This window comes from Indicator indicator, chromosome 28 (assembly GCF_027791375.1).
Source record: "Indicator indicator isolate 239-I01 chromosome 28, UM_Iind_1.1, whole genome shotgun sequence".
Classification (NCBI taxonomy): domain Eukaryota; kingdom Metazoa; phylum Chordata; class Aves; order Piciformes; family Indicatoridae; genus Indicator; species Indicator indicator.
The window spans coordinates 405443-421563 of record NC_072037.1 but is presented as its reverse complement, the minus strand read 5'-3'; the positions used below and the strand labels follow the sequence as shown (position 1 = coordinate 421563).

At 56.9% G+C, this 16121-nt stretch overlaps 1 protein-coding gene across 1 annotated transcript in view; it reads left to right on the top strand.

Moving 5' to 3' along the window:
* The window catches only part of RABL6 (RAB, member RAS oncogene family like 6), a 66101-nt gene extending 55939 nt beyond the window's left edge, over positions 1-10162 (top strand). The window contains exons 11-15 of the mRNA XM_054393211.1: positions 3468-3689; positions 4768-5116; positions 7699-7882; positions 9312-9361; positions 9937-10162. Coding sequence (XP_054249186.1) covers positions 3468-3689; positions 4768-5116; positions 7699-7882; positions 9312-9361; positions 9937-10137 — 1006 coding nt within the window. The 3' untranslated portion in view covers positions 10138-10162. The remainder of the gene's footprint in view (positions 1-3467; positions 3690-4767; positions 5117-7698; positions 7883-9311; positions 9362-9936) is intronic.
* Positions 10163-16121: the final 5959 nt, after the last annotated feature.

The window sequence follows — 16121 nt, the reverse complement described above, 5'->3', positions numbered from 1 at the left end:
GTGTGTCCTGAGCTGCTCAGACTGAGAGCAGCCTGCAGCTGCCCTAAGCATGCTCACAGGCCTGCACCCTCTGCCTGGAACACTCCTTGCCTGCTGCCTCTTGCCATTGGCTCTGGATGAAGCAGGAGGATAATCAAAGCCTGCTGCAGCTCATCTCTGAATGTGGAGGGTTCTGTGTCTTATGACATCCTTGTCATGATTCAGCCTTCTCTAGTTCAAGCACAACAACTTGAAATCAATGCTGTGTGAGGCTCAGTGCCTGCCTGGTGCAGGTCAGCCTGAGTCATCAGCCCTTGTGCTGGTGGAGCACATGGATGGGGAGTGGGGGGAGAGAGACAAAGCCCTGGTTGCTAGAAGGACCCTGCCCTGCAAAGTGTCCTGCTTGCAGATGTGGCTCTGCTGGAGGACTTTGCTGTGTCTAACAAGGACATGTCAGGGCTGAGCTTCCTGGCATGCCCTTGGAGCTTGCTGGCTGCAGTTCTGGCTGTCAGGAGGCTGGATCAGTCCCAAGGGCTTTGTTCTCTCGAAGGTCAGGCACTGGAGGCTGCTCAGCCATGCAGAAAGCCAAACACCTCAGCTCTGCTCCTTGGCTGCACAGTTGCCATGTTCTTGGCTGCTGTGAGGCCCTCTGCACTCTGTCCCCAGCCTTCCAGGGTGTGTGAGCTGTGGGGGGCAGAAAAAGAGGCACCTTTGGCTTGCACAGAGCAGAGCCTTCTTCACAGCTCTGCCCTCTGATGCTGCTGCTAACCAGCTGCAGTCAGGGCAGCTCCTCTTCTCCTAGGGGAAGGCCTTGCAGCATATTCAGTGCTGCTTGTTTCCCTGAGAGCACTGCTTGAGCTACCTGAGCCAGCAGAGATTTGCTGGCTGCTCTGCTCTGGTGTTTCAGGTAGTTCGAGCACTTTTCTCAGTGTCAGTTTTCCTGCCCAGCACAACAAACCAGATGTGCTGAGCTCCAGAGGTGGAGATGTGGAGCACCACCTGCAACAGCTGATTGCCTCCAGGATGTCACTTACAGCTCCACTGTCCCCAGGAGCAACATCAGAGCTCTGTAAGCACCACCCCTAGCAATCAGCTGCTGCTGCAGTCAGGAGGTTGTTGCAGTTGTAATCAAATCTGCTGCTGCAGAAATTGTGCTCTGACCTAAAGAACACAACAGTTCTGCTGGGAAACCACTTGGACCTCGTGGAGAATTTGTTGTGTGTGGAGAAGGAGACACTGGGAGCTGTTCTCCTCTTGCATCTGCGTGAGGAACAGAGCCTGAGAACATCCTAGAGATGCCCTTGGCTCTCCTGATGGTCCCTAAGCAGCTGTCTGAGTGCCAAGCTTAGGCAACCTGCCAGTGTTCCCTCTGGGTATGCCAGGCTCTGCCACCTGGGAGCTGTGGCACAGGAGTGGGCCCTGTGTGGAGAATTTGTGAAGTGACTTCTGGTGGGCAAGGCAGAGGAGCAGGACTCCTGCAGGGAGCCTGGGGGAGAAGGTCCTGTGCACGGTGCCCATCCAGGTGTGAAGCTGGGAAGGTGGCATCACAGGGGCACTGAATGGCTGAGGTTGGAAGGCAGTTCTTGAGGGTCCAACCACCCTGCTCAGCCAGGGCCACCCAGAGACAGTTGCTCAGGACCATGTCCAGATGGCTTTATTTTCCTCCATGGATGGAGAATCCATAACTTCTGCCAGTGTTTGGTCACCCTCACTGTGTCCTCATGGTCATAGGGAGCCTCCTGTGTTCCAGCTTGGTCCCCTTGCTTCTCATCCTACTGTTGGGTAGCACTGAAAAGAGCCTGGCTCCACCTTGTGCTCTCCTTCAGGACAGGGCCCTTCAAGCCTCCTCTGTTCTGGTCACAGGCATATTTGTGGCCCTTCATGGACTCTCTCCAGCGTGTCCATGTCTTGTGCTGGAGAGCACACAGCAGTGCTGACAGAGGGGCAGGAGAACTTCCCTCACCCTGCTGCCAGTACTTTGCCTGATGCAGCCCAGGGCACCATTGGCCTTTGCAGCAGGGGCACCTTGCTGACTTCTGTTCCACTTGGTGTCCACCAGGACCCCCAGGCCCTCTTCTGCCAAGCTGCTTTCAGCTGGGTGTCCCCCAGCATGTCCTGCTGCATGGAGCTGTTCCTCTTGCTGAGCTTCAGGAGGTTCCCATCAGCCCCACTCAGCCCCTGCCAGCCTATGGAGGACCCTCTGGGTCCAGCATGACCTCTGGTGCATCAGTCACTGCTCCCACTTGGTGTCACCTTGCAGGCAAAGGGAGGAGGCCAAAGTCTGCTCTGCTGGAGCCCACTTTGCCTTTTACCCCCTCCCTGCTCTCAGGGTCCTGAACTCCACCAAGGCTGCCTTTGACCCTCAGCTCCCCAGCCAGCCCTCATTTTGTGGGTCTGGGGTGAGCAGAGCAGCTTCCCTTGCTGGCTGCTCTGTCCCTTGGAGGAGGAAGTTGTCACCTCCTGCATTGCTTCTGTCTTGCTGCCTTGTCCCTCCAGCAGATACTGAACTGACTGAAGTCTCTGTGACCTTCAACACTGCTCAGATTTCCTTCTCCTCACATCTGCAGGGTTTGGAACTGGCTCTTTGCTTTCATGGCATCTCTTGTGCCTGTGGTGGGACCCAGCTGCACCAGAGCAAGTGAGGCCACTGCATGGTTCACAGTGGAAGACCTCATCCCAGGACAGAGCCATGCAGGCTGCCCTCAGCTCTCCTGCTTTAGCAGAGTTTGGGGTTCCCTTCCTCTAGCCCTAGAAGCTGCTGTGGCCAGAGGGTTCTGCTGGCTGCCTGCAGGACTGGCTCTGCTGGTGGGATGTGGTCTGCCCAGGGTTGAGGCTGTGCCAGCCTGCTCAGGATTTCTTCCCCCCCAGCAGCCATGGGGGGCTTGCTGAGGACACCCTGGAGTGCTCTTTGCTCAGCAGCTGGGGCACAACCCTCAGTGGGCACAGGCACTCCTAGTGGACACCTGCCCTGCAAATACCTTGGCTCCACACAGGCTTGGCAGCACCTCGGGGGTTGGGCAGTAGTGCTGTGTGCTCTGAATTCCTTCCAGTGGAAGCCCAGCACCCACAGCCTGATCCTGCTTTTGCCCTGTCAGCCCTTGCTGGTCCCACAGCACTCATCCTCCCTGTCCACTCCACTGCTTCGCTCTGAAGCTGTCACTCGGGGATGTGTGTGAGGAGGTTATGGATGCAGACAAGGAGAGCTGTGATCCACTTGGGGAGGTCTGTGTGCCACAGGGATGCTGCCTTCACTGCTGGGGAGTCAAGGGGAAGCTGCCAGTGCTCCACAGACCTCACAAATCACACAAAGGAGAAGAAAACTGGTGCCCAAAGCAGCCCAAAGGCTGCTTTGGGCACCAGTTTTCTTCTCCTTTGTGTGGCACAATCTGTGCAAGGGACAGGCTGTCTCTCTCCTTTCTGCCTCACTCTGCCCCCCCACCCTGGCAGATCCTGGGGGGCTCTGTCTGATCCTTTTCTCTGTTCTGCAGTGATGGAGAAGCACCTGGGGGGAACCCCATGGTGGCAGGTTTCCAAGATGACCTGGATCTGGATGACAAAATCCCCAGCATGTCCATGCTGGCAGCAGAAAGAGTGCCCAGCAAGAACATCACCCTTTCCAGTGAGGAGGAGGAGGAGGAAGAAGAGTTGAAGGACTCTAAGGTCACACTCATAGCTGACAAAGCCACTGAGATGGAGCAGGACAAAAAAAGGTACCCCAGAGCACGGGGATTGTGCTGGCAAACTTGAGTCTCTTCTCAGTCCTCCCCTCTGCAGTGCTCTGCTGAGACGCCCCTGCAGTGCTGGGGCAGCTCTGGGGTCCTCAGCACAGACAGGGACCTGGTGGAGCAGGGCCAGAGGAGGCCACAGCAATGCTGGCAGGGCTGGAAGCTCTCTGCTTGAGGCCAGTCTGAGAGAGTTGGGGTTGTGCAGCCTGGAGAAGAGAAGGCTCCAGGGAGACCTTCTGGTGGCCTTGCAGAGCTTCAAGGGCTGAGCAGAAAGTTGGGGACAGACTTTTGAGCAGAGCCTGTGGTGACAGGACAAGGGGTGATGGTTTGAACTGAAAGAGGGAGATTCAGACTGGAGAGAAGGAGAAATGTTTGGCACTGAGTGTGGTGAGAGCCTGGCCCAGGCTGCGCAGAGAGGTGAGAGCTGCCCCATGGCTGAAACCATCCCAGGTCAGGTTGTCTGGGGTTCTGAGCTACCTGATCTGGTTGCAGATGGTTTGGACTCGATGACATTTACAGATCCCTTCCATCCCAAACCATTCTGTGGTTTCTGCATGGCTCCTGGCAAATCCTGATGGCTCTCCCAGGCTGGGGCTGTATTTTGAGGTGGCTCTGCCTGGGCAGTGTTTCCTGCACCACACCTGGGCTGTTTCCCTCAGCACTGTGCTTCTGTGGTCCTTGGTAGGTTCCTGCTTGGGAATGGCCAAGCCTTGTCCTCAAGCTTGAACAAGAGCCTTGCACTGAGCCCCTGAGGTGGTGTGAGGAGGACAGAGGTGTCCTGTGTTGGAGGAGTGGAGGTCTCCAGCAGAGCCTGTGGATCATGTTCTCCACAGCCCACATCCTGTGGGTGACAGTCGTGCAGGGGCTGCTGGCCAGCACCCACAGGGACACAAGGATTGTCTCCAGCCCTCTTCAGTGCTGTGTGCTTGACCACACACCCCCTGGGGTGAACTCTGCCCTGCTGAGATGCATACTGCAGCCCTTGGGTCAGGGTCAGCTGTTCATTGTGCTCTGCTTCCCAGGACAGGGGCAGACAGCCTCTGACATGTTTCTTTCTTCTCAGGTCTTCCAGAAGTTCTCTGAAACCACAGAGTGAAGCAATTTTGACCAAAGCAACTGACCTGAAGCCTCCTGACAGTTTACCTCCACGTTCTGGGTCTGAAAGAAACAGCAGTAGCAAGGCCAACAGCAACCTGTCAGCTGCTGCTTCTGCTGCTGCCCCAGCAGCAGCCCCGGCCCCAGGGAGCACTTCCCAAAGCAAAGGATACCCTCTGAAGCAGAAAAGGATCAAAGAGGAGAAGCCTGAGGAGTCTGACAGCGACCAGGAGGGACCAATAGCTACTCAGATGCTCTCATTTGTGATGGATGACCCTGACTTCGAGAGTGAGGACTCTGACAGCCCCAAGAAGAAAGTGGTAAATGCCCTGCGCCGCCCGGCTGGGCCTGCAGAGCTGAGCAGCTCCCTGGGCAGAGCTCCTCTGCTCCCCACCTAGCAGCAGCACAGCAACTCAGCTGCTAAGCAACCTGAAGAGATCCAAACACAAACCCAGAAATGCTCTGAGTGTGGAAGCCACACAGCAGCAAGGGTTGTGCCTATGGCTTTCGGTGTGGTTGTTGATTCTCAGTGAGCCCAGAGTGTGGCCCAGCAGTGGAAGGGATTAAACACACAGGGGAGGGATTTGCACCCCAGGTTCAAGGTGCACAACTGTGTGCATGGCAGAGAGAGTCAGCTCCCTGCAGACAGCCCAGCCCATCACAGAGTGTGCTTGGCAAAGCTTCCTAGCGAAGCAGGAGACTGCCTGGGAAGGACTTTCCAGCGTGCCCAGGTTGGCTGTCACGTCCCTCATACTGCTGCCTGCAGGGCTCTGCTGGGACACAGTGCAGCTAGAGTCCCCTCTGCCCCAGTTGCTTAGTCATACAACCAGAGAATGGGTTGGGTAGGAAGGGACCTTGAAAATCACCCAGTTCCAACCCCCTGCCATGGGCAGGGACACCTCCTCCCAGCCCAGCTTGCTCAAGGTCTCATCCAGCCTGGCCTTGAACACCTCCAGGGAGGGGACAGCCACAGCCTCCCTGGGCAACCTGTGTCAGTGTCTCCCCAGCCTCACTCTCAACAATTTCTTCCTCATCTCCACTCTCAATCTCTCCTCTCCCAGCTCAAAGCCATTGTCCCTCATCCTGGCACTCCCAGCCCTTGTCACGAGTCCCTCTTAAGCTCTCCTGGAGCCCCTCCAGGTACTGGAAGGTTGCTCTGAGGTCTCCCTGGAGCCTTCTCTTCTCCAGGCTGAAGAGCCCCAACTCTCCCAGCCTGTCCCCACAGTGGGGATGGAGGAAGCACCAGCAGCTCCTCTGGGCTGGCAGGACTGTGCTGCTGTGGCTCCAGACATGCCTGGTGTCAGTGACCTGTGCTCACAGCCAGCAGAGCAGTCTCCAGAAGCTGCTGGCCCTGCTTGGGATGGACACTTGCTCCTCAGGGCTGCTCCTGGTGCCTGGGCCAGCTGGTGTCTGGGAATGCTTTATGTGTTTGCAGCACTCCAGCGGCCTGCAGAGCAGGGGGTGTCCCACTTCCCTTCACCTTGCCTATTTGTCACACTATTTATTAAGTAATTTTCCATTCCTGTGGCATTCTCAGCACCTGCTTCCCTTGGCACTTTGATATGAAAGCAGAAGTATTTGGAGCAAGTTTACTTCTGTTAGCTTGTGGTGGTCAGGAGCAGGGTTTGTGAGGACACTGAGAGCATTGCAGCAGTGCAGGGACTGCACAGCTTGGGCCTGTTTTTTACCCTCAGGATTTACTGGTCAGGCAAAGCAGCAGGGACTCCCCATGAGCAGGGAGCAGGGGCATTGCCTAGGGCAGCAGCAGGGTGGGGTCTGGTCAGTGTGGAGGACATAAACAGAGCTTAGTGAGCTCTGAGGAGCTGGCAGGTGTCAGAGGATGGTTAAACTTCATTTCCAATCTCATCATGCAGTGACAGAGGGGGTTGGGTGATATTCAGTCTGCAGATCCTGGGTTTTAGCCCACACTGAAGGAGCAAATTTGCCCTGGGAGCACACTCCCTGGTGGCTCGATGGAGGGAGTGACTGTGCAGATACAAACCCCTTCCCCAGCCCTGCTGCCTCTGCTGCATGAGACCCCACAGAGCTGCCCAGCAGAAGGGTTTTGTCTGTCAGGTCTGCAGGTGAATTTTCAGCCAAACCAGAGCTGCCTCTCCAGGGCACCTAGAGGTTGATGCTGTTAAGTCAGGCATGAAGGTCTTGTTTAATCCCTTTACATCAGCAGTGTGACTTTGACAGCACTAATAAGAGGGACCTAGAGCTGCTGGAGAGGATCCAGAGGAGGCCACCAGGATGATCAGAGGGCTGCAGAACCTCCCCTGTGGGGACAGGCTGGGAGAGTTGGGGCTGTTCAGCCTGGAGAAGAAAAGGCTTCAGGGAGACCTTAGAGCAGCCTTCCAGTACCTGAAGGGGCTCCAGGAGAGCTGGAGAGGGACTTTGGACATGGGCTGGGAGTGCCAGGATGAGGGACAATGGTTTGAAACTGCAGCAGGGCAGATTTGGGTTGGACATCAGGAGGAAGTTCTGCACAATGAGGCTGGGGAGACACTGGAACAGGCTGCCCAGGGAGGCTGTGGATTTCTCCTCCCTAGAAGTGTTCGAGGCCAGGCTGGATGAGGCCTTGAGCATCCTAGGCTGGTGGAGGTGTCCCTTCCCATGGCAAGGGTTGGAACTGGATGATCATTAAGGTCCCTTCCAACCCAACCATTCTGTGACTCTGTGAACAATGTAAAGTTGCAGAACACACTTTCAGTACCAGAGCTACCAAGGCAAGGAGCAGAGCTTGTGGGACCAAGGGCTTTGATTTCCAGGCAATAACAGCTTGGTTCAGCTCCTTCCCTCCCCCCCACCTGCAGACATCCACCATCTTTGTCTACAAAATGCTCAGAGGTTGCTGGTGAAAGCTCTGTGGGTGTTGTCTGCCTTGTCCTGTCTGCAGGAGGAGTTCCCAGTGAGGGAAGATGTCTCTGAGCTGTCGGATGAGGATGCTGACACCTCGCTGGCGAAGCCTCCCCAGCCTGGGAGGGCAGCAGTCCCCTCCTTCAAGCTGAAGAATGACTCAGACCTCTTTGGCTTGGGTTTGGAGGAACCTGCTCCCAAGGAGAGCAGTGAGGAAGGTAAGGGTCACACCTCATTTCCCCTGCTGATGGTTCTGTTTGTCAGGCGTCTGCATCTCCCGGTGTGGTTCCAGGGTGTCAGTGACCCAACTGGCACCAAACCACCACCCTGTGCACCCCAGCAGTGCCCTGGCTCAGGCCTTGAGGTGCTTCAACACAGCACCTTTTCCCCATGGAATCTTCACTTTCTTTTCCCGTGGGAAGGGGGAATTTGGCTCATCCATGGCACAAGCCTTCTGTTATTTTAGTCCCAGCTGGAAGCAGGAGCACATCTGTCACAAGCTGCTTCTGGATAAAGCTTCCTGCTCTGATTCGCCTGCCAAGGAAGTGCTGTGGCACTGCAGTGTCCTCCCCCTCCAGAATCTTGCTCAGCCTGAGCAGAATGCTCTGCCATGCCCTGCCACCTTGAGCTGCTGTTTCTGGGAGAGGTGGGTTGGGCTTCTCATCACCTCAGCGTTCCTCAGGCCACCCCCACCCCTGCCCACCCCCAACTCAATCGCCCAGGGCAACAAATCTCACACAGTTTCTGCTGCCTTGGCATTACTGCAGAGCAGCTTCCTATAGATCTGCCCCTGCTGTCACCAGGAAAGATAGGAAGCTAAGATCTAAGGTGGGAAAAAGCTGTAAGCAGCCCCAGAGGAGAATCTCTTTGAATAGCTGCTCCCAAAGTGTAAGCAAGGTGTCACAGGCTCCATGGCTTCCTTGCCTTGTCACCTAGAGCTGCTGAACAGCACAGCTTGAAATAGCTCAAAGTGCATCTGCAGAGGCCCAGGTCAATAATTTAACTTCAGTTTAGCAGCTTTAATAATTCAACATAGGTTCCTCCTAGCTGCTCTTCCTGGGCTAAATATAAAAACATATCTTGAGAGGCAGTCAGCTGGAGCTGGACCAGCAATTAGACATCTCCATGGCTGCCTTGTATTCACAGATCAGCTGAGCAACAAGAGTGCAGCTCAGACTGACAGCTGGATACCACATGTGACACGTGGTGCAGGCACAGAGCCTCCTGTGTGACAGCCACAGAGATGCTCTGCTGCTCAAGGAACTGCTTGCAGAGGCAGTGGGCAGCAGCCAAGAGCCCCAGTAACCTGGGACAAAGGTGTTGGCAGTGATAGGCTCTGGGAATCATTGGTGACAGCCACCCCTGAAGAATCACAGCATGGCAGGGGCTGGAAGGGACCTCCAGACATCACCCAGTCCAAGCCCCCTGCCAGAGCAGAAAGCTCATCCTCAAACCAGAGAGCTGTGGTGAAGTGAATGGGATGGCTGGGGCCTGAGCTGGCCACTGAAGGGCTGCAGCTTGTCCACAGCTGTCAGGATTTGCCTTTGCTCTTGGATCCAGGGTGAGAAATGCTCTCAGGAACACAGACAGGGCAGAGCTGCACCTCTCAGGGTCACATGAACTAAAAACAGTGTTGTGTTTGTTTTTTTCCAGATAAACAATCTGCTAAGGAGAAAAAGAAGAAGAAAAAGAAAAGCAAAGAGGTACTGTTCAGTTGCTGCTGTGCCATATTCTCTGCCAGCCCAGGAGAGGGGTGGGTCCTGCACTGTACCCTCTGCACCTGGTGGACCCCTTCCACTCTCCCATCCTGCAGGCCAGGCTGTACCTCCAGGGCTCTGCAGACTGTTTAAGCTTCAACACAAGGGTTTAGCACAGCTGAATTTTGAAAAGGCAGTGCCTGAGTTTGTAAAGTAGAGGCTCAAACAGGGCAGTGTAGTACTGCCAGGCTGAGGCTGTGGCTTTGTCCAAGCACAGAGGTGCCCCTGGCAGACCTGAGGCACTGAGCAGAGTCTGCAGGAGGCTTTGTGACATTTCTGCCTGTCCAGCACGGTGGTGTCAGGCACGAACTGCCTGACAGGCCACTGCTGCACATGAAGCAGATGGTCCTCCCTCTCTTCTGTCCAAACTCACAGAAGGGTCTTCTGGAATTCACTCCCAATCAGCCTTGCTGGTAGATGCTCCAGCCTAGGTCAGGTCCCCTCAGAGCCAAGCTTCAAGGCAGGGTTCTGGTGTCCTGGGGGCTCAGGGGCTTACGAACACCAACATTCTCCTTCTGCAGGAGGAGGAGAAGTCTGTGAAAAAGAAGAGCAAGCACAAGAAGAGCAAAGAGAAGGAGGAGAACAAAGAGGAAAAGGAGAGGAAGAAAAAGAAAAAGAGGAGCAAGGAGAAGAGCAGTGAGATAGATGAACTGGAGGCTTTCCTGGGAGGAGGGGGAGCCAGCGTGGGCAAGCCAGGGGGAGGCGACTACGAGGAGCTGTAGGCAGCGCCGGCCACAGCGGACTTCAGTCATGGCTGTCTCCATCCTTCCCTAGAGTCACACCAGGACAGGTGCAGATGTGCAAAGCTTTGGCTGTTTGCTGCATATCCTCTCAGAACAGAGCTGGCAACACAAAAGCTTTGCATCTGCTTGTGCTGTTCTGGTGTGCTCGGCACACAGAGAAGCTCCAGCTGGGACACGCTTGAGTAAGGGGAAGGCTCAGGGCAGGGTTCCTGGGCCCACTTCCAGGCTGTTGTTTTTTCTCCTTCCAGAGCTGTCCTTTGGGGCAGCTGGCAGAGTGTGGGAGGGGAAGGGGACCTGTTTCCTGCTCCCCCCTGTGCTGTCCCACTCCTGCAGTCCCTGTCTGGCGCAGGGGAGTGCAGCAGCCTACGCCGCATGCCCGCATCGTGCTCGCCTGTCTCAAGTCTTCAACTTTTTATCCTTCCTATTTTTGTACCGAGAAAGGTGGCATTGGCCAGGGCTGCAGCCAGCAGCTGATGGGCTTGGAGTTGAGCAGAATCATGCTGTGGTGCTGCAGCTCTCTCTAGCAGCAGCCACAGGGGGCCAGAGTCTCTGTGTGTGTGTGTGTGTGTGTGTGTGTGTGTGTGTGTGTGTGTGAGACTTTGGAGTCCTTTCTGCACAGCAGCTTAGCTGGCACTCAGTGGTGCTGCTGCTGGAATCCATGAAGCCCCAGTGGATTGCCACAGCCCCAGTGTCCCAGACACTACAGGTAAGCTGCTATGCAGTTGGGGGAAAACAATGCAAAGTGCAAAGCTGACCTGAAAAAGAGAGACACAGAGAGAGAGAGAGAGAGAAAATCAGTGCTGCTCTGCAGTTCCCACCTTTGGATTTGCATCTAGCAGAACCCTCCCTTCCCTTTGGTACCTCTCAGGGACCTGACTCTCACGTGGAATTGGAGATTCCCAGAGCTTCAGCAGCGTCTGCAGGGAAAGTGTTGGCATGGCTCAGGCATCCTTACAACCTCTCTGCAGGGAGAGGGACGACCACTCTGCTGAGGCAGAGGCCTCCTCCCAGCCCAGTTTTTTGCTTTGAAGTGATGCCCCCTGGGTTGGTGCCCTGTGAAGGGCTGGCCTGCAGTGCCTGCCCCATGGCATAGCTGCCATTGGGCAGGCACTGCAGGCCAGCCCTTCACCCTTTGCCTGTGTCTCCCTCTTTGCCTACTTCTGCTCTGTGGAGGTTTTGGGTTATGTTCCATTTTTGCATCGAAAAAAAAAAAACAAACCCTGGTACAATCCATTCTGACTATAAAGCTGTTGTACAACTGCCTCTGGGTTGTCTTCTTCATCACACAAGGGACTGCCAGAACTCTCAGGTGTCCTGCCAGGAGTGGCTGGCAGAAGGGCATCTCACTGTGTGCTGAGCTGCATCCAGAGCAGGGAGAGCAGCAGCAGCACAGGGAAGGGATTCTGCTCCTCTGCTCTGCTCTGCTCTGCTCTGCTCTGCTCTGCTCTGCTCAGACCCCACCTGCAGCACTGCCTCCAGCTCTGGGGCCCCCAGCACAAGAAGGACCTGGAGCTGCTGGAGAGGGTCCAGAGGAGGCCACCAAGATGATCAGAGGGCTGCAGAACCTCCCCTATGGGGACAGGCTGGGAAAGTTGGGGCTGTTCAGCTTGGAGAAGAGGGTCTCCAGGGAGACCTCAGAGCAGCCTTGCAGTACCTGAAGGGACTCCAGGAGAGCTGGGGAGGGACTTGTGACAAGGGCTGGGAGTGCCAGGATGAGGGACAATGGCTTTGAGCTGGGAGAGGGGAGATTGAGAGTGGAGATGAGGAAGAAGATCTTGAGAGTGAGGCTGGGGAGACACTGGCACAGGTTGCCCAGGGAGGCTGTGGCTGTCTCCTGCCTGGAGGTGTTGAAGGCCAGGCTGGATGAGGCCTTGAGCAATCTGGGCTGGTGGGAGGTGTCCCTGCCCATGGCAGGGGGTTGGAACTGGGTGATCTATAAGGTCCCTTACAACCCATTCCATGAATCTGAGGCACTGATGTTGGCATTGGGTTGGCTTTCACCTGGGCTAGATGTGGCCACCACAGGAGCCCTTGCACTCCCTGCAGCTCCTGACCCTTGCCAGCACAAGGAGCTGAGAAAAACCCAAGCAGAGCTGAGTCACTGTGGCCACAAGGCTCCTCTGGAAGGGAAAAGCAGCTGCAGGAGCTCTCTTTGCTTACCCCAGCACCCCAGGAGGCTGTGTGCCATGGTTTGGCTCTGGCAGCAAGGCCACAGAGATGCCTGAGTGTGGAAGGGAAGAGCAGGAAAAGGTAACAGTCCAGGTGCTTTGTACACTTGGACTTCTCCCTGGTTCAGGGATTGCTGAACTGGTTTAGGACTACAGCACGAGGTCTGATCCAGTGCCAGCAGTGTGTGAGGGGCGAAGGAAATAAACCTGGTCTGAGCTGGGCTCTCCTGTGCCCAGCCTGTCAAACAAGCTAAATATAACCTGTGTGTACGTGCCTGCCATGGCTACTGCAGGCTCTCATCGGTATAAATAGTTCCTGTGAGCATCTCTGGAGGTACCAGCAGAGTGGTTTCAGGTTTAGCAGGCATCCAAGAGAAAAGCAAGAGCCTGAAGTGAGGAGCTGCAATTCCTCACAGGTAGTGCAGGCTGGAGCTGCATGCTGCAGCTCTGTCCAGCATTGTCTGTGAAGCAGTGCAGAGGGGAAGCAGCAGGGGGGAGAGGCATTGATTTATCCCTGGTTTGTCACCTCCCCTCTGGGCCCAGTTCCCAAACAGCCGGGGAGCCCCATCCTTGGGGGCTGAGAGCTGCAGTACCTCTGCCCTGCCACTGCACTGCTGCCTGGCTGGCAGCCACGGGGCCCTCGGCCACAATGTGACTGCGTCTTGGCTCCCACCGTGCCAGCCTGAGGCCAGAGCAGCCATCAGCAGCCATGAGAGGTGGCTCCGAGGTCCCCTGCTCCCACTGCTGTGTCCTCCCAGCCACTACACCAAGGAGCAGCCTCTATTCCTTGGCAGCCCTGCAGCAGCAGGGGAGGGCAGGCTGCAGGAAGCTGTGCATGGCATGTGCAGTGCTGAGCTGGCACAGCCAGGGCTGTGCTGCTGACCCAGGACACCATGGGAGCATTTGGGGAGTGCTGAGCTGTGCCCCAAGGGGGCTGATCCAGCCTGGCAGTTAGCAGCTCCTGTCCCTCCTGGCGGCTTCTTGATCCAGTTGCTGCAACAAGACAGGGCTGAAGCCATACTCTGAGAGCACGCAGACATCCTGATCCCAGCAGCTTCACAGCCTGCCGCCTGTGCTGGCATCCCTCCTGTGCTGGCATCCCTCTGCTTTCCCAACTGGGAGCCAGTTTTGGGGAGACCTCCCAGATCACCTCTGCTTGTCTGCTTGTGCATCCTCTCCCCAAGACCTGTGCAAAGGCAGCATGGGCACAGCATTTCCTCCTGCTGGCCCAGCTCTCCTTGGCACAGGTGCCCATCTCTGCTGGCTAAAGCTCTTGCTTGTGTTGCTCTGTTAGTGGCTGTCACAAAACTCAGCCCTGCAAGAGCATCAAGCTGCTCAGCACTGCTGCTGAGCTGGGCACCCCAGCCCTGCATGGCACAGCCCTTGCCAAACGGACCGCATCTCTCCATACCCAGCCTGTGGCTTCCTCCACCCCCTTGTCAGAACACAGGTAGAAGAGCACCACAAGGACAGACTGAGCAGCCCTTGCAGCCAGCTCAGCTGCCCACCAGCCTGCCCTGGGGCACAGGAGCTGGCTCATGGTTCTCATCCAGGTTTATTCCTGGCCAAGGTTTGCTTTGCCAGTGCCGTGGTTTAAATGCTGCTCCCTACCCTCTGTGGCCAGGGCTTGTGTCCCTTCTCTGCCTTCCTTCTGCTGGACAGCTGTCCCCAGACCTGCTCACAGCCATCCTTGGCACCAGCTCCCCTTTGAGTTCATCTTCCTGTAACCATGCCAAGCCAGATGAGGTCCTGTTGGGGCTGGTCCTCCATGGCTTGTGTGCAATGTATTTGCTGTACCCTGTGCTGGGCTTGGCCTTCTCACAGCTGGGTCCTGCTGGGGACCTGCAGCTCACCTGCAGGCAAGGCTCCTGCTTCCTGGAGAGCCCAGGGTGCATCACTGCTCTCCTGGGATGCCCCTGAGCTCACAAACCAGAACGGGGAGATCCTGCAGCAGGCTGGGCTGAGGCACTAGTTGCTGTAGCCTAGCAACAGTCTCAATCATGGCATAATAAATTTAATCTAGAGCTGGCTCAGTCTGCTACTTAGAGACACAGGACACCAAGGACCAAGAGTAACTTGGAGATTTGCCTCCAAAAGAAGCTTTCAGCACCTGTCTCACGTGTTCCTGGCCCTAGGCTGGCTCCTGGTGAGTATCCAGACTTCCTCTCAACCACTTTGCAGGGAAGCTGCTGAGCAAAGGGATACAATCCCCTGGCACCTTCAGAGATGAAGGTGGTGGCTGAGCCTGGTAGGCTCAGGCAGACTTCGGTCAGGTGAGATATGACACAGGCAGGGCTGAAGCTGGATTCGACACAGAGCAGCCCTGGGGAAAGCCCAGCAGCAGCCCATGTGGAAGCAGGGGGTGGTGTCTGCTTGGAGCTGTGGGGCAGCGCCCAGCCTGTGAGCCCAGCCAGCTCCCAGTTCTGCCCAGCTCGTTGGCAGCCCTGCTAGCAGACAGCACAGAGGCCAAGCAGTGGGTGTCTCTGCCCCTGCCCTGAGCAGGGTGCAGTGACTCCCGGTGGCAGGAGACTCCTGATAGATGCCAGTCTCTCCTACATGCCTCTCCCTGCTCCAGGGTAGCTGTGTTGGCATGAGGGAGCTGTGCCCGCCGCCGCGGGTTGGCCTCGGCAGCCGCAGAGGGAGGCTGTGCTGGTGCCTGCAGCCTGGCTGCGGGAAGGAGCCAGCAGGATGGGAAAGGAACAGGCGTTCCCCTGGAGCTGGCAGGAGAAACTCCCTCCTGTGCCACCAGCAGGAAACGGCTGCGCAGAGGGCTGCGAGGTGCTGGGTACCCGCCCTGGCCTCATTGCCCAGCGCTGGAGGCATCGGCTCGGCGAGGAGGTCGCTTTGAGCATCGCTGCGGGGCGCTGGGGGCTTCAGGGGTCTCTAAGGGACGGATGCTGGTGTATGGCTGGAGAGATGCTGGGCAGCCCTGCCAGGGGCTGCTGCCCCTCATTCTGCCCAGGCTGCTGGGGCACAGCTCCCATTGCACACCAGGGCTGCATCCTGCTGCAAGGACAGCACCGAGATCCCTCCCCACAGTCACTGGGGGGGGTGAGGGCACCCCCAAGCAGGTAGCCTTCATACCTCCAGCACTGCTGTGGGGCAGCAGCTGCCTGGCCTGTGTGTAAGCTCAAGATTCATTGTCTGCTGGCCTTGGGGGGTCAGCCCAGCGTTCCCCGGGAGGGGTTACTCCCCTTTTACAGGCAGGAACCTCAAAGCCAGCAGCTCTTCATGGCCTTCATGCTCACCTTCTACCACAAGAGCTGCTGAGGGTGCAAGTCAAGCTCCAGCTCTCTCATCAGCCCCTGGAAAAGGCAACAGGACCTGGCTTCCCCCTGTTCCCATGCTGGGAGAAGGGAGATGATGTGAGGGAGAGAGCAGGGGAGTGGCTGTAAGGAGGGGAGAGCCTCCTTCCACCAGCCCAGCTGCCTGCTGAGGGACAAGGAGCATCACCCCCAGACAGGAGCTGCAGGGTACCTGGCAGGCAGGGCAGCAGCAAACATCCCATCCCATCCCACCCCACACCAACCCATTCCATGCCATCCCACCCCACCCCATCCCAATCCACTCCCAGCTGTTGGATCCCCTCGTTGCCTTGGAAACAGAGGGTTTCTCAGCAGCCTGCAGCAGCGCTGCCTGCAGCGGGATGGTGGGGGAGGGGATTTCTCCCTGTCATTGCCCTGTCCCCCCAGGCCTGCCCATGCTGCTCCCCACCTCGGCCCCTGCTGTGGGCAGGGGAGGGGCCCTGACAGTTGCCAGTCTGCAGTTCTGGCCACCCCAAAGCCATTGCACTGG